Genomic DNA, 22668 nt, shown 5'->3' on the forward strand with positions numbered 1-22668 from the left:
TTAACCCATCTATAGGAGAGGAAAAGAGCTTTCACTTTGGCTGTGTGGTGGCAGAATTTAGGGTGAGCAGTTGTAACTTCAAGGGATATGTTCTGTGTTATGCTTTTCATAGACTCCTGGTAAGTCTGCACCCTAACAAAAAGCCATTGTGTTCTGGAAGAGCTGCTTTTATTCAAATAACTGTTGTGTAAACAATATGATTGTATTATCACCTCCCACTATATAAGGGACATGTAACCATTTATTCCTGGAGTTCATCCCTGTGAAATCAGAGATAGATCTCCCCTTGTAGCTGCTTGTGTTAAAGATTATTCTATTATATCATTGAATAGTCTTTGCCTTAATCTTTGGATCAAACTTTCCACAACAGCAGTTATGGGAATAAAGAGAGTTCAACGACACAGAGGGGGGTTAGGAGGGGTGAAATACAACCACTCTAGAACAGCGTGATTATAGATAGAGAACATATGGATAGCCTAGTGGGTGAAAGGCAGAGAACCGAGAGAGAAAGAGAGCAACAGGGGGACAGAAAGAGAGTAGTCTGGTAGGTAGACTGCATAATGCGTTGGTGGCAGAACAAATAACTGTTCAGTTGCAGCAGGATAGAGCGGAAGAGAGCAGTCTGAAGCTAGGCAGATATGTCATCTGGATGCAACAGCTGATGACAAGGTTACACATAATATTATGGTTGTGACAACATTACTGTACTTCAGTAATTTACACCATACAAATGGAGCTCCACCTAAGGGGAATGACGTAATATAGTACATCTTCTCTGTCAACATATATAAGGCAAGGTTTATATGACCTCATTTCAAACAGCCGAAATGCTTGAGTTTCTAGAGCCAACAGTGCAGTAATATCTAACAATTTCCTAACAGTACACACACATTTAAAGTAAAGGAATGGAATTAAGAATATATAAATATTTGGACGAGCAACGTCGAAGCGGCATAGACTAAAATACAGTAGAATATAATACAGTATATACACATATGAGTAGTGCAAAATATGTAAACATTATTAAAGTGACTAGTGTTCCAATTATTAAAGTGGCCAGTGATTTCAAGTCGATGTATATAGGGCAGCAGCCTCTTAGGTCCAAGTGATGGCTATTTAACAGTCTGATGGCCTTGAGATAAACTGCTCCTTTCAGTCTCTCGGTCCCAGCTTTGATGCACCTGTACTGACCTTGCCTTCTGGATGGTAGCGTGGGTGAAAAGGCAGTTGGTCGGGTGGTTGTTGTCCTTGATGATCTTTCTGGCATTCCTGTGACATCGGGTGCTGCAGGTGTCCTGGAGGGCTGGTAGTTTGCCCCCAGGTGATGCGTTGGGCAGACCGCACCACCCTCTGGAGAGCCCTGCGATTGCGGGCGGTGCAGTTACCATCCCAGACGGTGATACAGCCCGACAGGATGCTCTCAACAGAATATGTTACAATCCCTGATGTCTCTCTGGAAGGAAATCCTCGACCTGAGCTCATCTACTTTATTATCCAGAGACTGAACATTAGCGAGTAATATACTCGGAAGCCGTGGGTGGTGTGTGCGCCACCTGAGTCGGACTAGGAGTCCACTACGAATACCTCTTCTCCGCCAGCGGTGTTTTGGAGCAGCCTCTGGAATAAGTTCAATTGCCCTGAGGGGTACAAACAAAGGATCCAATTCGGGAAAGTCCTATTCCTGGTCATAATGCTAGTGAGTTACCGCCGCTCTGATATCCAAAAGTTATTTACGGTTGTATGTAATAACACAAAACATTTGAGCTAGTAATATAAGAAATAACACAAAAAAAATAAAAAAATACTGCAAAGTTGTTCATGGAGCAAGAAGAATGGCTGCCCTATCTTTCAGCGCCATCTTGCTACACCTGCAACAAAGTGATAAATAAGGGGCTGCTTGAAATGGGGTCATAAACATTGCTTTATCTATTTATTATTTTTATTTTTTATTTATTTTTTACACATAATGTAACATCTTCTGTCTGAAATGGGTATAGGTGACTTCATTTTCCATGGATTTTACACATTACCACTTTCAGATATACAAAAAAGCTTGTATAAAAACTGGGCATAGTAAATTAGTGGGATTTTGGTTTGTGTATGAAAGGGAAAGAGAGTAGCAAGTCAACCAGATAAATGTCTCTAGCCAGAAAGCTCGAACCTAGCCATACTTACAGCCAGGATTGCCATGTATGCGGTTCCCTTGCGAAATTGGGCTACTTTCAAAACGATGTTGCGGGTTTTTGGGATACTTCTAAATTGCACTGCGGCCGCCATGGCATTTCTCTTTAAAAAATAATAATAATATAACCTGATGCTGCTGACTATCAGGCAGTGAGGTAGGCTGTTACTGAGTGAGTGTTGAGAGCACTGGTTGAGACTGCTGCAGCGGACAACTGATTCACAGAGCTAGAGCATCACTCGCACAAGTCATGGCAACTTCTTACCAGTTGTAGGTAGGCTATTTACATTGGTCATTGTGGAGACACTTATTTCCAAATCTCTTTCCATAAAACATATTAAAGCGTAAGAACTGATATAACGGCAACAAAGCACTGGAAAAATACTTTAGGCGCACTAGAGTGCTTTAGATAAATTCACTCAGAGGTGGTATAAATAAACTGCATTCTAACGTCAACATTTATTATGAAAAATCACATCAAGCATAGGGTTTTATGCATGCTCAGTTCTTGGGTCTTGAGTCATGCACGAGTAAAATTTCAAATTGAAGTTATATTACATGCTTCTGTTATGGGGAAAAAAGTACAAAAACTGACATTAAATATGGAGAATGATAGTTTTTCATCTGTTGGCCATCAAGTAGGCTATTAATGTATATGCCATTGTAGGCTACTGTAGCCTACAATTTGGTACAATAAATATGTTGAAATTACAATATCACTGGAGTCATTGAAAATCAATTTGTGCCACTTGTGTAACCTATCAGAACTGGCAAACAGATTTAATAAATAGCTTATAACTTCAGTTTGTTGTTGTAGCCTTGTGTTATTATGATATTATTAATGGCTATGTTAAATTCATTTGGAAGTAATCAATTGTAATCATGGTCATAGCTCTATCGCAAATATATCATCCTCCACAGTTTCATTGTGGACTTTTTTTTGTTGTTGCCAGCAGCATACCACCCTGCATACCACTGCTGCCTTGCCTTGCTTCTGACGCTAAGCAGGGTTGGTACTGGTCAGTTCCTGGATGGGAGACCAGATGCTGCTGGAAGTGGTGTTGGAGGGCCAGTAAGAGGCACTCTTTCCTCTGGTCTAAAAAAATATCCCAATGCCCCAGAGCAGTGATTGGGGACACTACCCTGTGTAGGGTGCCATCTTTCGGCTGGGACGTTAAACGGATGTCCTGACTCTCTGAGGTCATTAAAGATCCCATGGCACTTATCGTAAGAGTAAGGGTGTTAACCCCGGTGTCCTGGCTAAATTCCCAATCTGGCTCTCAAACCATCAGTCACCTAATAACTCCCAGTTTACAATTGGCTCATTCATCCCCTGTAACTATTCCCCAGGTCGTTGCTGCAAATGAGAACGTGTTCTCAGTCAACTTACCTGGTAAAATAACGAATAAATAAATACAAATTTCCCTAAAATTAGATACTGGGATATCAGTGGCCATAGGCTACCTGCATATAGCTCGGCAAAGTTGAATTGCAATTATTACCTCAGATTTTAGTCAGTAGCCAGCCTATGCCTATTGAAATGCATCACTCGCAAATAGGCAATTTATAACAGTTTGTAGTCTTAACATCTGGCACATAATAACAGCACAATTGCCAGAAAATCGCCAAAGATTCATTTTTTATGTCTGTCCAACTTTTATCACTCAAACTCTCCTGTAGAATGTATCTATAGTTATGTACATGCAAACTGGATTTATTTACAATTATAAGCTGGGTAGTCTGAGCCCTGAATGCTGATTGGTTGAACGCCATGGTATATCAGACCATGTACCACGAGTATGACAAAAAATGACCTTTACTGTTTTAATTACGTTGGTAACCAGTTTATAATAGCAATAAGGCAGTGGTTTGTGGTATATGGCCAATATACCAGGGCTAAGGGCTGTCTCCTAAGAACAGTCCTCAGCAGTGGTATTATTGGCCAAATACCACACCTCCTCGGGCCTTATTGCTTAATCATAGAAGTCAAAACAAGTTAATCGACAAGCATTGATGGAAAATGATCTAATATGGACAAATTATAGTTTCTCTTCTGACATTCTTAAACTCACTGTAATTATTATTTTAAAGGAAAACTACATTTTGCTTCTTAGCTTACGTCGTTACATCGATATTCCTTCCTAATTCGCTCATAGCATTATCGAAAAAGGGTTTCTTGGATAAATGATACCAGTCTTTTGCTGCAGAAAAATAATGTTGGCCTAGTTTTCCCGGCCATGTGAGCCGTTTGAGGTGTCATTGGGCTACACATTTTTGCAAGACCTGGCAACCCTGCTTACAGCTATCTGGAGCTGTGACCTAAAAGGAGTCAACCGAGACCCACCACTCCGTCCTAACCCATTATTTGAGAAACATGTCATTCTCCTTGGGTGGAGCTGCATTCGTATAGTGTAGATTATTTAAGTACAGTAATGTGTCACCTGCCATAATATTTGCAACAGTGCTAAATGAGGCATATGTATCAGCTGTTGCAGCCAGATGACATTATCATCCTGGCGTCAGACTGCTATAGCTTTAAGGTTAGCCTACAGGCTACCAACATTGCCATAGTTTGCATGCATGCTAGCATATTAGGGGATTAAAGCTAACAAACAAGCGTATATATGTAGCTAGCAAACGGTTCGCAAGTTCTCCTAAGAAACATGCACTGCTAGCTGAGAGTTATCTCAAATTGGAAAACTTACTAGCTACAGTATTGGGTACAGTATGTATGTGCTGCTTGTTGTGGTATATTACTTGTGCTTGAACTGTCAAAGCTACCTTTAGTGATCTAGCAGTTGGAAGCATGCAAAGCTTTTCCCATCAACTAACTTGTCCTTATTTTCCCTCTTTGACAGTCGAGGACTCAAACCCACCTCTTCTGTAGATTTTCTGAGCGATTTCTCCCGTTCATACTGGGTAACAAGTTGTTCGTTGTCCTCTTTCAGAAGCTCCAACTCGACTTCGTGCTCCTGGTTGTCCGCGAACACCGCGTCCAAGTTCTCCAACACTGCGACGACGAGCGGCATGAGTTCTTTCACAACGTCCTCGTCGTACTGACAGATCAACCGTTCAAACTCTCGGTAAATTGAGCTCGCCAGACCCGAAACCCGTTCAGACATCATCGCCGAACTGCCAGAGTCGTCCTGGTAAAGAACTCCATCGTCCAACTCCATTTTCTTGTCCTCCTCTCTTCTCGCCAGCTAGCGGGCTAACAGTAGCCGAGGAAAACGTTACGCTAATTGTGAAAGAAAGCCTGCCAGCAGCAACCCAATTATATTTCTGTGGTGCAGCGAGACCAAATAGTGTCCTTAAAATCTAACCGAGTTACCATTAGCTACGGAGAAAATAAACAATAGTACAATGAACGACTTTCAACAAGTTGCGGTCCCTTTCTCATATGGACAGTTTACTTTACAAGGGGGCTAAATAGAAAAGTGTCTCGGTTGCTACTTGGCTCCGCTTCTTAGTTACCTTCCCGACTTCCCAACAGATGAGCTTCTGTGTTGTTGACTGGCTCCGGTCATGGTGACGTCACATGCTAAAAGCGGGCTGGGGTTTGAGGGGAGAAAATGTAATAATTTTTGATATTTTGGAAACATTTTGTAATTTGTGCCAGTTTTCATTCCCATCAATATTGGTCATATCTGTAATTGGCCAGCTTTATTCAATATGCTTCATCAATGTACTGTTTTAACAGGTAGTCTAAAAAAGCTGCTTCTGGACTTTTCAAATGTTTGATAAATAATGTAAGCTGCCTCCAGAAACAAAAATAACTACAGAAACATGACATGCTTTTATTTGTGTCGTCAAACGAAATAATACACAATTCAGGATGTAAACTACTACATTACTGTGACTTTCTGTTATCAATGTTGAATTACCTGATGATGTAATAATATGTAAATAGCAAGTTAACAGAAAATGTGTTATGAAACTGGAGTAATTTAGGTTACCTCATATCACCCAGAAGTTGTTTTCATGCAAATTAACTTATTTGTTTCATGCACTACTCATTCTGCATACATGGAGCAAAACAGAACACTGGTCAAGCATCGAGAGTATTGGTGAGACTTATTATGTGATGCATAGGCACTATTCACCCTGATCTTTGAGGTAGAAGTTTTCCCCAACCACATATACAGGGTCAGATATTGTTCATCACCCTAATGGTTAGGGGGAGGATAATCTGATCGTAGATCTGTGGTCCAGGACAATTTCTTCCTCAAATCTCAGACATTCAGCACAGGACAAAGACAAACCACTTTTAAACAATCAACAAATAATCTCTTCAAAACCAGCAACCTAAAAAAATAGTCAAAATAAAATCTGAATGTACACTTTTGGAATTATAGTTACACTGCAATAATATCTAACTATGTACACAAAGCGCATTTGATGTTAACGACACAATGACAGTTTTTCATGGAATTACTCAAAAGAAGAAAGCAATAACCAATGAATTGGCAACAAATGATGACTACAAATAAATAATCAAATTGCAACTCCCTTTCCAAAGTTATAGTGAGAAAGAAAGTCCTGCACATTCCTTTTATTGATGAGTCTAATTGTCTTGCCCCTTTGACTTGGCTGTTGAGGAACCCCTCATGGGGTGGCGACAAAACAGGGACAGAAGCTGGGGGATTATAGACAGGGGAAAGGAAGAAACAGGACTGGAACAGAAGGACTGGGGACAGAATGGGGTCAGACTAGCGAAAGACAGTCAGGCTTGTCCTGTCCAGGTGTGAATCAGATGACGTTGAGGTGGCTGTTGCTAAGCGACGAGGGGCAGAGGTTGAAGGGCCTGTCCTGTGTCAGACTGCGAAGCGACAGGAGCACAGCGTCAGGCATGTGGTCGGCCATCATCCTGGGACTGATGAGAACACTACGGAACACCGTTTCACTGGACCACTCCACCCGGTAACGCACTTGGGAAAAACAGGACCTAGGAGGAAGGAAGGGTAAGAAAAAGTGGAGGACTTTGGTCAATGACAAAGGCAGACATGGATATAATGTACTTAAAGGGACAGTGTAGTTAACATGATTTTCCTGTTGTTTTTCCTTCTACATATTTCCACACGGAGGTCAAAAAAACTTTGTGAAAATGATAATGCCCTTTTTATGTAAGAGCTGATTGAAAAAAAAATCCTGGAATGTGTGTGTCACAATGTGGTCTGATTATAATAGACCATGACTATTCATCTGGGTAAGGGGATAGGCTCGAAACCATCCTATCAGTCAATCAGGGCTGTGTTTGTAAATACAGTTGAAGTCAGACATTTACCTACACCTTAGCCAAAAACATTTAAACTCAGTTTTTCACAATTCCTGACATTTAATCCAAGTAAAAATTCCCTGTCTTAGGTCAGTTCGGATCACCACTTTATTTTAAGAATGTGTAATGTCAGATTAATAGTATAGAGTGATTTATTTCAGCTTTCTCACATTCCCAGTGGGTCAGGAGTTTACATACACTCAATTAGTATTTGGTAGCATTGCCTTTAAATTGTTTAACTTGGGTCAAACGTTTTGGGTAGCCTCCCACAATAAGTTGGGTGAATTTTAGCCCATTCCTCCTGATAGAGCTGGTGTAACCAAGTCGGGTTTGTAGGCCTCCTTGCACGCACACGCTTTTTCAGTTCTGCCAACATATTTTCTATAGGATTGAGGTCAGGGCTTTGTGATGGCCACTCCAATACCTTGACTTTGTTGTCCTTAAGCCGTTTTGCCACAACTTTGGAAGTATGCTTGGGGTCATTGTCCATTTGGAAGACCCATTTGCGAACAAGCTTTAACTTCCTGACTGATGTCTTGAGATGTTGCTTCAATATATCCACATCAATTTCCTCCCCCATGATGCCATCTATTTTGTGAAGTGCACCAGTCCCTCCTGCAGCACCAGTCCTCCAAACATAACGATGGTCATTATGGCAAAACAGTCCTAGTTTTGTTTAATCAGACCAGAGGAAATTTCTCCAAAAAGTATGATCTTTGTCTCCATGTGCAGTTGCAAACTGTAGTCTGGCTTTTTTAATGGCAGTTTTGGAGCAGTGGCTTCTTCCTTGCTGAGCAGCCTTTCAGGTCATGTCGATATAGGACTTGTTATACTGTGGTTATAGATACTTTTGTACCCGTTTACTCCAGCATCGTCACAAGGTCCTTTGCTGTTGTTCTGGGATTGATTTGCACTTTTCACACCAAAGTACATTCATCTCTAGAAGACAGAACGCGTCTCCTTCCTGAGCGGTATGACGGCTGCCCTGGTCCCATGGTGTTTGTACAGATGAACATGGTACCTTCAGGCATTTGGAAATTGCTCTCAAGGATGAACCAGACTTGTGAAGGTCCACCATTTTTTCCCCTGTGGTTTTGGCTGATTTATTTTGATTTTCCCATGATGTCAATCAAATAGGCACTGAGTTTGAAGTTAGGCGTTGAAATACATCCACAGGTACACCTCCAATTGACTCAAATGAAGTCAATTAGCCTATGAGAAGCTTCTAAAGTCATGACAGAATTCTCTGGAATTTTCCAAGCTGTTTAAAGGCACAGTCAACTTAGTCTATGTAAACTTCTGACCCACTGGAATTGTGATACAGTGAATTATAAGTGAAATAATCTGTCTGTAAACAATTGTTGGAAAAATTACTTGTGTCAAGCACTTAGTAGCTGTCCTAACCGACTTGCCAAAATTGTAGTTTGTTAACAAGACATTTGTGGAGTGGTTGAAAAACTAGTTTTAATGACTCCAACCTAAGTGTATGTAACTTCCGACTTCAACTGTATCTTCAAATTTGTTTCATAATGCCCACACGATCAGCCTGCGCATTTCAAGAAACAAAGGAGGCTCAGGGAAATAAATGATCCAAAAGTTATTTTCAATAAATAAACAGTGATTTATTAAGACAAAGTGATGACTTCAAAATAACATTAAAGACTCCATGCAAGGAAAGGTTCTTCATCTTTTTTTTTTTACAACCAAAATGGTGTAATTCTGAACTTGATTAGTAACGTTATATTCCATTTTGTATGACTTGAGTAGTTTCCCCTATCCAGGTGTTCCATGCTCTGTGTAGGCTGCGTGGAGAATGGAGGGAGAGGTATCGCTCAAGTCGCAACAAAATGGAACATAATGTTGCAGAAAAAGTCGGAATTACACAATTTCATGTGTACAACATCTAAAAGACCCGCATCACTATACTGAAAGTGTTTCTGTTTCTAAAATGATTTATTTGGGTGTTTTTGGAGCATTTGTTCATGTTTTGTTCAAGCTCCCATACTGCAGAACGAGAAAGTCTCACCGGGTGGAGTAAGTTTCTCAAAAACAAGTGACATCGCAAAAAGTGTCTGAACACTTCTATAAAATCCTAAATACAGATCTGGTTGTAAAAAAAGTTAACTTTGTGTGTGTGTGTGCCTCATACACACCTCCGTGCCGGCCCATCCTCTGTAATGTGCAGTATACGTCCCGGTAAGTAAAGTGGCAGGTGGGAGCCGTGTACAGGTGACTCCTCGGAAGCCAGGCCTTGATAGGATGATGAGCTGCGAATCAGCAGTGACTCCTCCCCCAAAAGCGGTTGGTTAAGCTCCTCCTTCCGTCTGTTGTCCATCTCAGTAGGGAAGTCATCAGGCTCTCCCCCAAACAACTCATACCAACAGCCCTGGAGCAGGATACGGTACTGAGAGGGAGTGGAAGAGAGAAAAGGAGAAGGAAGAGGAAGAAGTCATCAGAAATCATAAAGGTCCCTCTCCATAGTTACGATTCTGCCCATATCATTTTACTCATAATAAACTTCATTTTGGATTTGAATGATAATGTTCTCACCTTGGGCTTATTGCAATTAGAAACCATTTTTAGTATTCTCCTCTTCAAGTCCTCCATGTTGGGATAACTCAACCTGAGAGATGGAGAGGGGGAAAATGAAATATGTGCAGCCTTTCAACAAAACACAGAACAAGCACATGAACGCTAACTCAAGACAAAAAATTGTTTGAGAGGGCGGTGGAGTTGCTGTCATTTTCTGTGTGCCTGTAACAAGGGGACAGATCCTAAATATATCGTCTCCATTGTACACCATAGCCCTTTCACATTCAGACTCAGAAATCAGGAGTTTCCACTGGAATCGACACACTGACACTCGGTAGAGCATTTTCCTCTCCAGCTCAGTCGGTAGAGCATGGTCCTCTGCAGCTCAGTCAGTAGGCCATTTTCTTAAAACATTTTATTTAACCAGGTAGGCCAGTTGAGAACAAGTTCTCATTTACAACTGCCAGCTGACCAACATAAATCAAAGCAGTGCGACAAAAACAACATGGGATAAACAAACATACAGTCAATAACACAATTGAAAAATATGTATACAGTATGTGCAAATGAAGTAAGGAGGTAAGGCAATAAATAGGCAAATAGTATTACCATTTAGCAATTTACACTGGAGTGATAAGTGCAAATGAGGATGTGCAAGTAGAAATACTGGTGTGCAAAAGAGCAGAAAAACAAAAACGGGGATGAGGTAGGTAGTTGGTTGGATGGGCTATTTACAGATGGGCTGGGTACAGCTGCGGTGATCGGTAAGCTGCTCTGACAGCTGACGCTTAAAGTTAGTGAGGGAGATAAGTCTCCAACTTCAGAGATTTTTGCAATTCGTTCCAGTCATTGGCAGTCATTGGCAGCAGAGAACTGGAAGGAAAGGCGGCCAAAGGAGGTGTTGGCTTTGGGGATGACCAGTGAAATATACCTGCTGGAGCGAGTGCTACGGGTGGGTGTTGCTATGGTGACCATAATGAAGAGCTTTACCTAGCAAAGACTTATAGATGACCTGGAGCCAGTGGGTTTGGTGACGAATATGTAGCGAGAACCAGCCAACGAGAGCATGGTCACAGTGGTGGGTAGTATATGGGGCTTTGGCGACAAAACGGATGACACTGCATCCAATTTGCAGTAGAGTGTTGGAGGTTAATTTGTAAATGAAATCGCTGAAGTCAAGGATTGGTAGGATAATCAGTTTTACGAGGGTAAGTTTGGCAGCATGATAATAATAATAATATGGGCCATTTAGCATACTTTTTATGGATGGGTGGCCCCGGAAATCGAAGGCTTTGTTGCGAAATAGGAAGCCAATTCTAGATTGGTCCTCTGTCCTCAGTAGAGCATGGTCCTCTGTAGATCCGTCAGTAGACGGGTTGTGGGTTCGATTTCCGGGGCCACCCATCCATAAAAAGTATGCTAAATGGCCCATTTTATTATTATAATTATTATTATTATTATTACATGCACACAAGGAACAAGTGTTTCCCAGTCCCTATCCTGGTCCACTGTGTGTACTAGTATAATTATTATATATATTTTTTTACCTTTATTTAACTAGGCAAGTCAGTTAAGAACAAATTCTTATTTTCAATGACGGCCTAGGAACAGTGGGTCAACTGCCTTGTTCAGGGGCAGAATGACAAATTTTTACCTCAGGGATTCGATCTTGCAACCTATCGGTTACTAGTCCAACGCTCTAACCACTAGGCTACCTGCCGCCCCTAATAATGTGTAATAGTGAGAAACTCATAACAGAAACTCATTAATAAAACACAGTTTGTTTGAGATAAACATGGGAGCACAGAGGGTCTCCATAACCAGAGGGATGGGTTGAGGAGGGCTCCTCTCCTCCTCACCTTGGCACCAAGTCCTTCCCCAGCACCACAGACACTACAAACTCCTTGGAGAAATCAGCCAGGGCTTTACTGCAGAGAGAGCACAGAGGGAAATCAATCTAATACTATGTACATTACACCAAGTTAAATCAACACTTGATGTAATGCTAAACATGCATTATTTTGATGTGTGTTGAACTTGTTACCTCATGAGTCCCCCTGGTGGAGAGAAGGCATAACACTGCAGGGTGGGAAAGGAGCTCCGTAATAGAATGGCCAGGAGAGAGGCTGTACCCCCTCCAAGACTGTGGCCTGTGATGACTAGCTTGTACTCCTGAAAAAACACAAACACACACAGTTGGTGATTTTAGGGTTACATACAACTAATTTACTTTATCTGAGAGAGGAAAGGTGAGGGTTCTTACAGGCGCGATGGTGAAAGCCTGGTTTAGAATGCCGTCGTTGAGGAGTTTCTTACAGATGTAGCTGGCTGCCTGAGACATGCCCTGTGGAACATAAGAGGTTACAGCCAGCTCATGTCTACCAATACCTCCCTTCGTAGATGAGTTATGATTTGATAGAAATTCTAAGAAATTAAAGCTCAATAGAAGTTAAGTTTGGTCCCGTGGCCCCGCTTGCAGTACTAGGGTTGTGGGTTCAATTCCCACTCACAAGTGTAAGTCATTCTGGGTGAGAGCTGACTAAAATGTAATGTGATTATTCCACCCACCTTGTGAGCATAGCATGCTCCTGACACTCCCTCTACTGGAAGGTTCTCACAGTCTGCAGACAGGTCAGTCAGCAAATCCTACACAGAAATGTACATTAACTAGTGAAAGATTGAGATGGATAGACAGGAGGTTTAGAGTGATGAGAAGTCTCACCCGTAGTGACAGTGTTCCTCTGATAGCCACCAGTACTGCCGCTCTCTTATGGTCCAGAGCCACAAAGAACGGAATCTCATAGATCTGGAACAGACAGAGTTATATTTATCAGAACTAGAGAATTCAACACTGGCCAACGGGCAGCACACTAATGGGGGAATAGGATCTCACTTGAGATTTGCCCTGAGTCGAAGTACCTGGTTGTGAAAGCTAACGTAGATGAAGTCTCTGTACTGTAGGCCGGTGCTGTGGAGGACGGAGGAGAAATGGCAGCCCATATTGTCTCCTCCGACAATGTCATACTCAGCAGACTGGGTCTTACAGCTGAAACATACAGTATATGGGCATATATGTGTTTACAGTACATAGTGGCAAGAAAAGGTATGTGAACCCTTTGGAAATAACTGGATTTCTGCATAAATTGGTCATAAAATTTGATCTGATCTTCATCTAAGTCACAACAATAGACAAACAGTCTGCTTAAACTAATAACACAAACAATTATACGTTTTCATGGCTTTATTGAACACACCGTGTAAACATTCACAGTGCAGGGTGAGAACAAGTATGTGAACCTTTAGATTTAATAACTGGTTGAGCCTCCTTTGCAGCAATAACCTCAACCAAATGTTTTCTGTAGTAACAGATCAGACCTGCACAACGGTCAGGAGGAATTTTGGACCATTCGTCTTTCCAAAACTATTTCAGTTCAGCTATATTCTTGGGATGTCTGGTGTAAACTGCTCTCGAGGTCATGCCACAGCATCTCAATTGGGTTGAGGTTAGGCCACTCCAGAAGGTGTATTTTCTTCTGTTGAAGCCAATCTGTTGTTGATTTACTTGTGTGTTTTGGGTCGTTGTCCTGTTGCATCACCCAACGTTGGTTGACATTTTTCAGGAGAATGTAAGGCTTTGATAAACATGGGAATTAATTTTTTTGGTCGATGATAGCAAGCTGTCTAGGCTCCCTCCACCAAACTTTACAGATGGGATGAGGTTTTGATGTCGGTGTGCTGTGCCTTTTTTTCTCCACATATTGTGTTGTGTGTTCCTTCCAAACAACTCAACTGTAGTTTCATCTGTCCCCAGAATATTTTGCCAGTAGCACTGTGGAACATCCAGGTACTCTTTTGCGAACTTAAGATGTGCAGCAATGTTTTTTTTGGACAGCACTGGCTTCTTCCGTGGTGTCCTCCCATGAACACCATTCTTGTTTAGTATTTTACGTACCGTACACTCGTCAATAGAGATGTTAGCATGTTCCAGAGATTTCTGTAAATCTTTAGCTGACACTCTAGGATTATTCTTAACCTCATTGCGCATTCTGCACTGTGCTCTTGCAGTCATCTTTGCAGGACGGCCACTCCTAGGGAGAGTAGCAACAGTGCCGAACTTTCTCAATTTATAGACAATTTGTCTTACTGTGGACTGATGAACATCAAGGCTTTTAAAGATACTTTTGTAACCCTTTCCAGCTAAACACACTGTGTTTGACTATTGTTGTGCCAGATGAAGGTTAGATAAAAATTGAATGGCCAATTAATTCAGAAATCCAGGTAATTCCAAAGGGTTCACATACTTTTTCTTGCCACGGTGTGTGTTTACAGTACTTGTGTGCTTGTGTTTTTGTTCATGTAGTTACTTAATACACTGATGTCCACTGTCCTTGATATTGCTGTTAACAAATATGTAGGACAAATTACTTTCACATCCCAGCTCAAAAATCATTAAGGATGAGCACATTAAATTAGAGGTGCCACAGTCTTACCAGTCCCTGCTGAGTCTGCAGGCTCCGGTGAGAGGGTTGGAGTAGACATACATGGGCCAGCCATATGCAGCTACAGCAAATTGCATACAGTGGGTTGCCTTCTCCAGCTCTGCCTCAAGATCTTCTGCCTACGGAAAACACACACACCAAGGCAACTGATTGATTGATTGACAGTCTCACTGATTAATTGACTGACTCCAGTACTTACGATAGGTGATGAGGGGCTGTGAGATAGGGCCTCGTCTGGATCTCTACACTGCTCCATCTTATCCTGCTCCTGGTGTAGCAGAGCCAAACCTGCTGCGATGTCACTGGGAACCAGGTCTGTATCCTAGAATTACACAAAGTTAAAAAATGAACAAGATGTGCATGCACGTACACACACCCTGTTTCCTTTACTCACCGAGAAAAATCCACTGACAAGCTGAGCTATGCTGGAGAACGCAGCTCTGTGGCTCTCATCCCGAGGCAGGCAGCAGCAGAGGAGCCTCAGCCTGCTCTCCCACACCCTGACAGCCACGGAGCGGGCAGTGGACAGGAGCTGTGAGCCTTGACTGCTCTCCAGGTCCCTTACTCCCAGCAGCTCCTGTGACTGAGGCCCAGGATGGGTGCTGCCTAGCGGGTCGAACACAAACAGCACCCCCACCCCTGTGGACAGCAGCAGAATCCAACTGCCAGGGAGGGAGACAGGAGAATGTTTCACATCATGTAAACTGACAATGTGTATTCATGGGGCATGTAGGCCTATATGTGTTGCCTTAACCACACATAAACATACCACAGTATACATTGAGGGGAAAAAATGAGTTCTTCCAACCCACCTGGCGACCACTGCAGCGATGACGGCCCCTACCTCAGCAGGCTGACAGCCCTGGCTGTCATCAGACACCCAGATGGCCCCCAGGATGGCCCAAATTAGCTCAGGGACGTACAGCATCGCCCGCACGTACACCAGCACTGGGATGGAGCGCCGCGGGCCTGGGTTAGTGATCGTCCCTAGGGAAACAAAGCAATCAGAGATGAGTTCCATGTTGACGATATATGTTATGATAAACAGACCTGTTTCTTTTTAATATATTATTATGAATGTTCAACAACAAAAAATTTGACATATAACACCAATTCTAAACTCTGTGGATAATTAATGTAAATTCCTCATCATATCATAACAGTAAAAGTGTGCCGGATTCACCTTGAGCGCTGACGTAGACAATGGCACATAGAGACAGGATGATGAAAGCCAACAGGATGAGTAAAACCACCAGGTAGCTGTGTAGAACTCTCCCACCAGAACAGTCAAACTTCCCCTCATGGAGAGTGTACAGTGCCAGTGTCCCTATCCACCTGTAGGGCAGGGGTACATATTGATTTTATTAGATCATTAAAAAAATCTATGCAATACCAGCAGAGGTCACTGCGGCAACCTTTGGAAGGGTGAGGTTGTGGGTTTGGCACAGCAAGGAGGATAACATTGTTTTTCTTGCTTTCATAATTTTCTAATAAAATAAATACAAACCAAGAAGAGAGAATAGGCCTTCAGCTGCTGCCTTGCTAGTTGCTACAGTGTGGGATCGAGGTAGCAATGACTGACAGCAGTCTTTAATACTGCACGTGCTATATGACAACACTTGTGAATCATCCCTCCGTTTAAATATCGTACCGTTAATGTCGAGCTCCCTTTTGATAGGACAAATGTAATTGTGTGGCAACAACACTTACCATAGAACCCTGACGAACAGCTCAAATGAGCCGGGGAAGACCAGATCGTCGCTCGCAATTCCCCATCGCCGGCCAAACGCTACCATTCCAGGCATCTTGACAGAGAGAAATCTCCCTATCTAGCAAGTAAAAGTGAACAGCTAGCTAACTGGCCAAAGTTTAAAATTCTTAATTGTTATCTCTGGGTGAAGAAACACTACTTTTTTAAGATTGCCATTTCGCAACACCCTCGATCGACCAATTGTTGTTGATGTAATGCCAAGGGGACGTCGTTAATGTGTTGACATTGGACTGCTCTCGAATTTAGGCTAACGCACTTCGCTAGCTAGAACGCCACCATCCGCGATTGTAAGAGTTCGTTTATAGCTAAACTACCGCACACTTATTCACATTCTAATTGTAATGTCAACGAAAAAATTCAGAATTCAATTTGCTAGCTAATTTATCAAGCAGTGCGCTAATGACACTGCGATTTGCGCACCAGCTTCAGCTGTCATTTAATTCCTGGTAAATTCCTGGAAGCCATCGTCAGCGTAGGTTTATTCATTTGAGTAAAAGTACAAAAAAAAACTCCCAAAAATAATAATTAATATAGTTAGCAGGCTGACAGTACAGTATAGGAGCAGACAACAAAGCTACTCATAGCCTGCTCGAAATGTTTTTCTTCTTGTGATTGTGTCCGACTGTTAAAAGACCCCCAATCAAACGATGTGATGTGAATCAGTTCCACTTCGGTTGTCTATCATTTGCATATTTCCATGATGTTCATGGGATTTAATGAATGTGTTCAATGAGCTAATTCTGTGTCATGGTGTTTTCATAGTTAAAATAAACTCTCCAAGTAATTTTAAATTGTTTTGCGTTCTAAGCACAAGACAATGTAAAAATACTTGCATACTAAATTATTTTTTATAGACCAGACTGTGCGCAATGTAGCCCAGGTTGAGGCAAAGAAAGTGACTAAAGGACCATGGTTACACATACACAAATCTAGAGGCGAAAGAAACACACCAATTTAGGTGAGGTGCTGGCTATCACATGAAAAATAAAGGAGCCACTCACTCTAGCTCAGACGCAAAAATGGAATGTCCAACGTTGACAGACAAGCTGTCTTCATCAGGGTATAATGACAAATACTGCGGGGTGACTCGTTTATATAGTCTCAAAAGACACACACAGTTGTCTGTAATCATGGCCGGGTGTGGCCTGATATCATTGGTTAATTCTCATATATTAAAATAGAGATTACATTTTTGCATCTGAGCTCCTAGTGTGTGGCTACACATACACAAAACCATACAACTCCAATGATGTATTATACTTTTATTAAAATTTCACTTATGGAAGAAAAGTATAACTGCAGTAATATGAAAAAGAACATTTACAGATTGACCGTGTTAAATAATTTCCCAGTTTTTTGTTTGTCAGGCCACAATCTTATCAACTCTGTACACATCTTGTTATATTATGCAAAAAAAAAAAAAGTACATTTCAATACTATGATGTACATGATCGTTGATGTACATTCAACAACGTTTTACGTTCGAAAGCTTTTCCACAATCCAGGCACTTATAAGGCTTCTCGTTTGAGTGTGTAGACATGTGTCTCTTCAGGGAGTCATGGTAGTTAAAGCGTTTGTCACAGAGGGAACATGAATAAGGCTTCTCCCCTGTATGAGTCCTGTAGTGCGTAGTGAGAAAATTGGCTTGAACAAAGCCCTTTCCACAGACGTTGCACTTGAACGGCCGTTCTCCAGTATGGTATCTCATGTGTATCTTCAGTTCAGCTCTCGACCTGAAAGCCTTATCACAATTCTTATGATTGCATTTAAAAGGCCTCTCCCCCGTGTGAATCAGATCATGCCTTTTCAACGAATCTGCACAAACAAACTGCTTACCACAGTACGTACACGGGTAACGCACCCCACCGTGCTGAGTCTTCTCGTGGTTCGCACGGGAATTACTAAGCCTGAACGGTTTCCCACAATGGCGGCACGGGAAGCGATACTCTGTGGATTTTTCACCATGGCTATTCTGCATGTGTTGTTTCAGGTCAATGTTGGTATAAAAGGCCTTGCCACACTCCCAGCAGAGACAAGGCCTGTCGTCAGAGTGCCTTTTCTCGTGTTCGACTAGGTCATAATTGTAGATGAACCTTTTTGGACACTGGGAGCACTGTAAGGGGAGGTTCCCAGTATGAACCATCTCGTGTTTGATGAGGGAATGGAACTTCTTGTAGCTTTTTGGACAATGGGTGCAGACGAACGGCCCGCTGAACTTATGGACATCCAGATAGTGCGTTCTGAGGTTTGTGAGCATGAAGCTCTCCTCACACATGCTGCACTGAACAGGCCGGTGCCAGAGCTTGTGTCTGGTTAAAGTTTGTAAGTCAGGCAATACCTTTCTGCATCCTGCGCAGTAGAGCGGGCCGTGGATAAGTTTGTGTTTCCTTAGTTTTGATTGGATAGTGAATGTCTTTTCACATTTGTCACATTCAAAACGTATGTCGAAGCTGTCAAGCTCAGCAGCATCAACTGTCTGAACCTTGCAATAACGTCTGAGATGGGCCCTCAAACCTCCGCTGTGTATGAATTTCATCCCACACTGAGGATGAGGGCAGGAGAAAGGGCGCTCGCCTGAGTGAGTTCTCATGTGATACTCAAAGGCGCCAGCAGTCACGCTTTTACCACAAATACGGCAAATATGTTTTTGGAAAGTTTTTCGGTCAGGCTTCTTTGTTGTGCTGCAACACTTGGGTCTTTTGGTCTGGCTGGGTTCTGGGTCGTAAGACGGGTCCTGGTGTGTACTGCTGGTGAAGGACGAGTCACTGTCCTCAGGTGTTGCCTCAAGAGGAAGACCACTGGACGGCTCTGTGTCCCCTCCTTCAGGTGACGGTTTCTGGACTGTTTCCGCTTCTCCGAGAGAATAGTGGCGATTCTCTGAGTGAATCTTCATGTGGGTACTTAAGTATCCAATGCGATGCACAATCTTGCCGCACACTTTGCATGTTCTACGGTCTATGGAGGATTGTGCGAATTCTGTCTCACACGTAGTAAACATAGCACTACTGCCCTCTCCAGAACAAACCTCCTCTTTTTGCCCAGTACCAAACAGACATGACTTTCTGTGAGTTTGCAAATTGTACAAGTGCTTGAAAGTCTTCTGACAATTGCGACATTGATAGGTGCGACCGTTGTTATGGGTTTGCATGTGCTTTTTCATGTCTGAAAAGCGGGATAAGACACGGCCACACACTGTGCATGTATTGGGGTTTTGGGGTGTTTTAACTCTTTTGCAGACACTGCGTTTCTCTTCTGAAAATTCAGTTTTGGTTTGTTTCCGTTCTCCTGCTAGCAAGTTCTTCATCTTACACCCCCTGTTTCTTCTCACTGGTCTTAAGGGCAATGTTAGGTTAGTGGTATTAATCCTTTGTATCTCCACTGAGGGCTTGTGAAGCATGGACGTTATGATCCTATCAGACAGGTCTATGCTTTTCATTTGTGCAGGGCTAGGTTCTCTGTGTTTCTTTCCATGAGGCATGCCACTGGCATCAATTCTCTCTCTTTTGTGCCTTTTGAGCTTATTCTTGACTAAAGGCTCCATCGTCCCATCTTTCCCTAAAACTGTCACAGTTTCATACACTGGTTCCACCGCTTCAGTCTCTGGGTCAGCAAACTCTGCATTATCATCCTCCTCATTTTCCTTTCTCTCACATTCCACGCTCTCCTCTCTTTCTACTACATCCATACTTGTCCCCGGTTCCATCTCTGTGTACTCTGTCAGTGTTGCAGAGTCCACCTCCAACTCTTTGGTGAATGTATCCATGAAGACATTCAAGGATGATACTGGTGTTTCTGACTCTGTCTGTTCTGTTGCAATCACCACCCTTTCTACAGGAGGGAGACAGAGAGCTGAGAGAATGCAGTCCCCGTCGGTAGAAGACAGAGTATCTAGAAAAGGATAGTATGGTTAAATAAAGAATAAATGTTAATGTCCCCAACTGAAAAAATATCTAACATCTACATGAGTCCTGAAAGATGCCTACCATTGTTGTCTAGCAGGCCGAGGTCTCTGTGGTACTGAAGCAGGGTTTTCAACTCTTGAGGGTGAGACACAGACTCGACACATTCCTCCAGAACAGAGGGAACATTGCTGAGCAGCGAGGAAGCCTGACAATGACAAATACAGAGTTAGAAGGAATATAGGTAGAATTCCCACAGTGCCTAAATGTCAAGTCCATGGTTCCTCTATGATCTTAGAGGACTAGTACCTGTTGGAAAGTTGATACGGGAAGTAGCTTCTCAAGCCTCGAAAGAAATTGCCATACGAGTTTCTGGATAGCGTCGTCATAACTGGGACCAAATTCTACAGGAAAAACATCCTAAAACAGTGTAAAGAAATATGAGCTATGAAAATCTCTCAGAAGAGATTATTTAAATTGTTGAAATACACAGCAGTCATGAGGGAATGACCCATGGCTATTCCATACCCACATACTGACTGACCTGGAAGAAATGTTCTCTCTCATCAGGGTCTTTTAGAAGGGTTTGAACCAGCCCCAGGAAGTTGGATTCAGATAATCCTACCTCTGCATCAGTCGCCTGAAACGCATAAAATCATGTTGCCTTCATTAGGACATCTAGATGATATCTTGTCATTTAGGGTGCATATGTTTTTGCCAAAATGCATCAATGTCTTATCAGAAATCTCTAAGACTGACTGGTTAAGAAATTAGCCGAGTCTGCCCTAAGGAGCTCACCTGTGTCCCCCAGAGAGGTGTGAGGGTCTGTATCCTGTCCAGGTGTGGCTGAATGGTCTGGAGGTCTGTGATCGGCTTGGAGGAACACAACTCCAGGACCAGCTGAAACCAGAGCAAACCAGTCAGGAGACATAGTGGGTACAATAATACTAAATATGATCATCTCATCTTTCCAATGGTTTGATTAACACTACACCCCCCCCCCCCCCCCCCCCTTTCTCACCCGTGCTCGAAGACCCAGAATAAGTTGGGCCCTCTGACTGTGATTCAGAAGCTCTGGAACCATCTCTGTGACCATGGTAACAAACTCCTCCAGCATCCCATAATCCATCACTTGTCTCTGCTGGACCGTTTGCCAGATGGCTGCTGAGACCAGCCGCAGAGGTGGAACCATGAGGCGCAGAGAGGGGAGAGGAAGAGGGGGACCTGAAAACAGAGAATTTGGTTGACGAGGACAGCAATGCCAGTTTTGTTACAACTGATTCCATTCAGATGAACCATAGACTGAGTCATCGATAACGCCACCCAATTGTTTCCTATGTGAAGTCTGTGTTGCACATTTCAAGATCAAGTAGTGTCGTTTTAGCTCTTCACCATCTTGCTTCATGGAGCAGTTTTTGGAAACATTGCATGAGCTTTTTGAGCTACTCTAGGAAGCATCCTAAACAGTAGAACAAAGTTTAACATTTCCAAAATGTAGTATACTTTATAATGCCCGGATGTCATACTCATTTCAGCTTTGACAACAGCTTATCAATTAGATATGGGGGCACTAACCACCACCTTTTTTTTGCCCGGATGTGATACAGCCTGGATTTTTACCAGGGACTGTAGTGACACCTCTTGCACTGAGATGCAGTGCCTTAGACAGCTGCGCCACTCAGGAGCCATTTATTTTACTTTTATTTTGTAGGCCTAAATCATAATCATATTGCAGGGCATGTCTCTCTTTTTCTGACAAGAATTGAGTATTCCCACTCCACAATAAATATTAGGCTATTTATTCGACAAAAAGCTTAATTAGCAAGAAACCGAAGTATACCTTTAAATCCCCAAAAAGTGTGGGCAGGCTACTTCTAGAATCTCCATGTACTCCAGAATGTAGTAAAACATTTAGGCACGGGGTGTTAAATCAGTCCCCTGCTTTCTGGAAACAACAGCCTGCATTACCGAGGTTGGCCTTGAACTTCGTGGCATTAATGAGAAGGGGCAGTCGTTCTACGCTGCGATGAACAATGTACAAATGGATGGTGGTGGCTAAGCTAATACATGACTAGCTAGCTTGAGTTCTTTGGTAAAGCTACATATGGCTAAAATAAATACAATTCGACCCGGACAGTGAACGTGAACTTCACTGGCTAGCGTTAAATAATTGGGTAAAAGAGAAAAGGACGTGAACTTCACTGGCTAACGTTAGCTAAGTTAGATAGCTAGCTTCTCTGTAGCGTTACAAGTTTGGATCACAAATTCTACTGCATTTTACCATTTTTTCCTGAAATGTGTCCGCTCATCGTGTGGTATTCGCTCCAGTCACATCTATACTCAAAAACGGTGGTGTTGCTTTATGGTTAATCAAATTAATTTCCGGTCTTAAAGTTCGTGAATGTGAGGCGCCAAAGATTTGCCTCGGGAAGCGCTCATTGACGGAGAGGAAGAGGCGAAGCGAGAGCGTTTACTCCGCCCAAAAATCTGTCCACGAAAATAGAACCAC

At 42.5% G+C, this 22668-nt stretch overlaps 3 protein-coding genes across 9 annotated transcripts in view; all 3 read right to left on the minus strand.

Moving 5' to 3' along the window:
• LOC110502839 (C-Jun-amino-terminal kinase-interacting protein 4) overlaps positions 1 to 5696 on the minus strand; it is a 55614-nt gene extending 49918 nt beyond the window's left edge. For 4 of the 6 annotated variants that reach the window (XM_036960555.1, XM_036960553.1, XM_036960552.1 and 1 more), the window contains exon 1: positions 5059 to 5358. In XM_036960555.1, coding sequence (XP_036816450.1) covers positions 5059 to 5358 — 300 coding nt within the window. Of the gene's footprint in view, positions 1 to 5058 lie in introns of all 6 variants that reach the window. The other 2 variants (XM_021581170.2, XM_036960557.1) reach the window with 2 other exon arrangements.
• Positions 5697 to 5959: 263 nt separating this feature from the next.
• On the minus strand, positions 5960 to 17406 carry LOC110502843 (diacylglycerol lipase-beta). Of its 2 annotated transcripts, none has more exons than XM_036960560.1 (15): positions 17261 to 17406; positions 15672 to 15823; positions 15301 to 15475; positions 14883 to 15150; positions 14688 to 14810; positions 14480 to 14607; positions 12909 to 13035; positions 12712 to 12795; positions 12558 to 12635; positions 12253 to 12333; positions 12034 to 12161; positions 11849 to 11917; positions 10008 to 10080; positions 9611 to 9861; positions 5960 to 7127 (listed from the first exon to the last, which is right to left on the minus strand). In XM_036960560.1, exons 1-15 carry the CDS (start codon positions 17389 to 17391, stop codon positions 6932 to 6934), a joined length of 2064 nt encoding a protein of 687 aa, XP_036816455.1. In that variant the 5' UTR covers positions 17392 to 17406; the 3' UTR covers positions 5960 to 6931. The 2 variants fall into 2 exon arrangements, with proteins under 2 accessions (XP_036816455.1, XP_021436849.1); XM_021581174.2 differs by lacking the exon at positions 17261 to 17406 and adding an exon at positions 16199 to 16937.
• A 100-nt stretch (positions 17407 to 17506) lies between these two features.
• Positions 17507 to 22608, minus strand: LOC110502842 (zinc finger protein 14). Its single transcript, XM_021581173.2, has 7 exons — positions 22441 to 22608; positions 21181 to 21383; positions 20958 to 21059; positions 20704 to 20799; positions 20469 to 20579; positions 20244 to 20367; positions 17507 to 20148 (listed from the first exon to the last, which is right to left on the minus strand). The coding sequence occupies exons 1-7, from the start codon at positions 22466 to 22468 to the stop codon at positions 17696 to 17698; spliced, it is 3117 nt and encodes a 1038-aa protein (XP_021436848.2). The 5' UTR covers positions 22469 to 22608; the 3' UTR covers positions 17507 to 17695.
• Between the last annotated feature and the right edge of the window lie 60 nt (positions 22609 to 22668).

The sequence above is a fragment of the Oncorhynchus mykiss genome, chromosome 23 (assembly GCF_013265735.2).
Source record: "Oncorhynchus mykiss isolate Arlee chromosome 23, USDA_OmykA_1.1, whole genome shotgun sequence".
Classification (NCBI taxonomy): domain Eukaryota; kingdom Metazoa; phylum Chordata; class Actinopteri; order Salmoniformes; family Salmonidae; genus Oncorhynchus; species Oncorhynchus mykiss.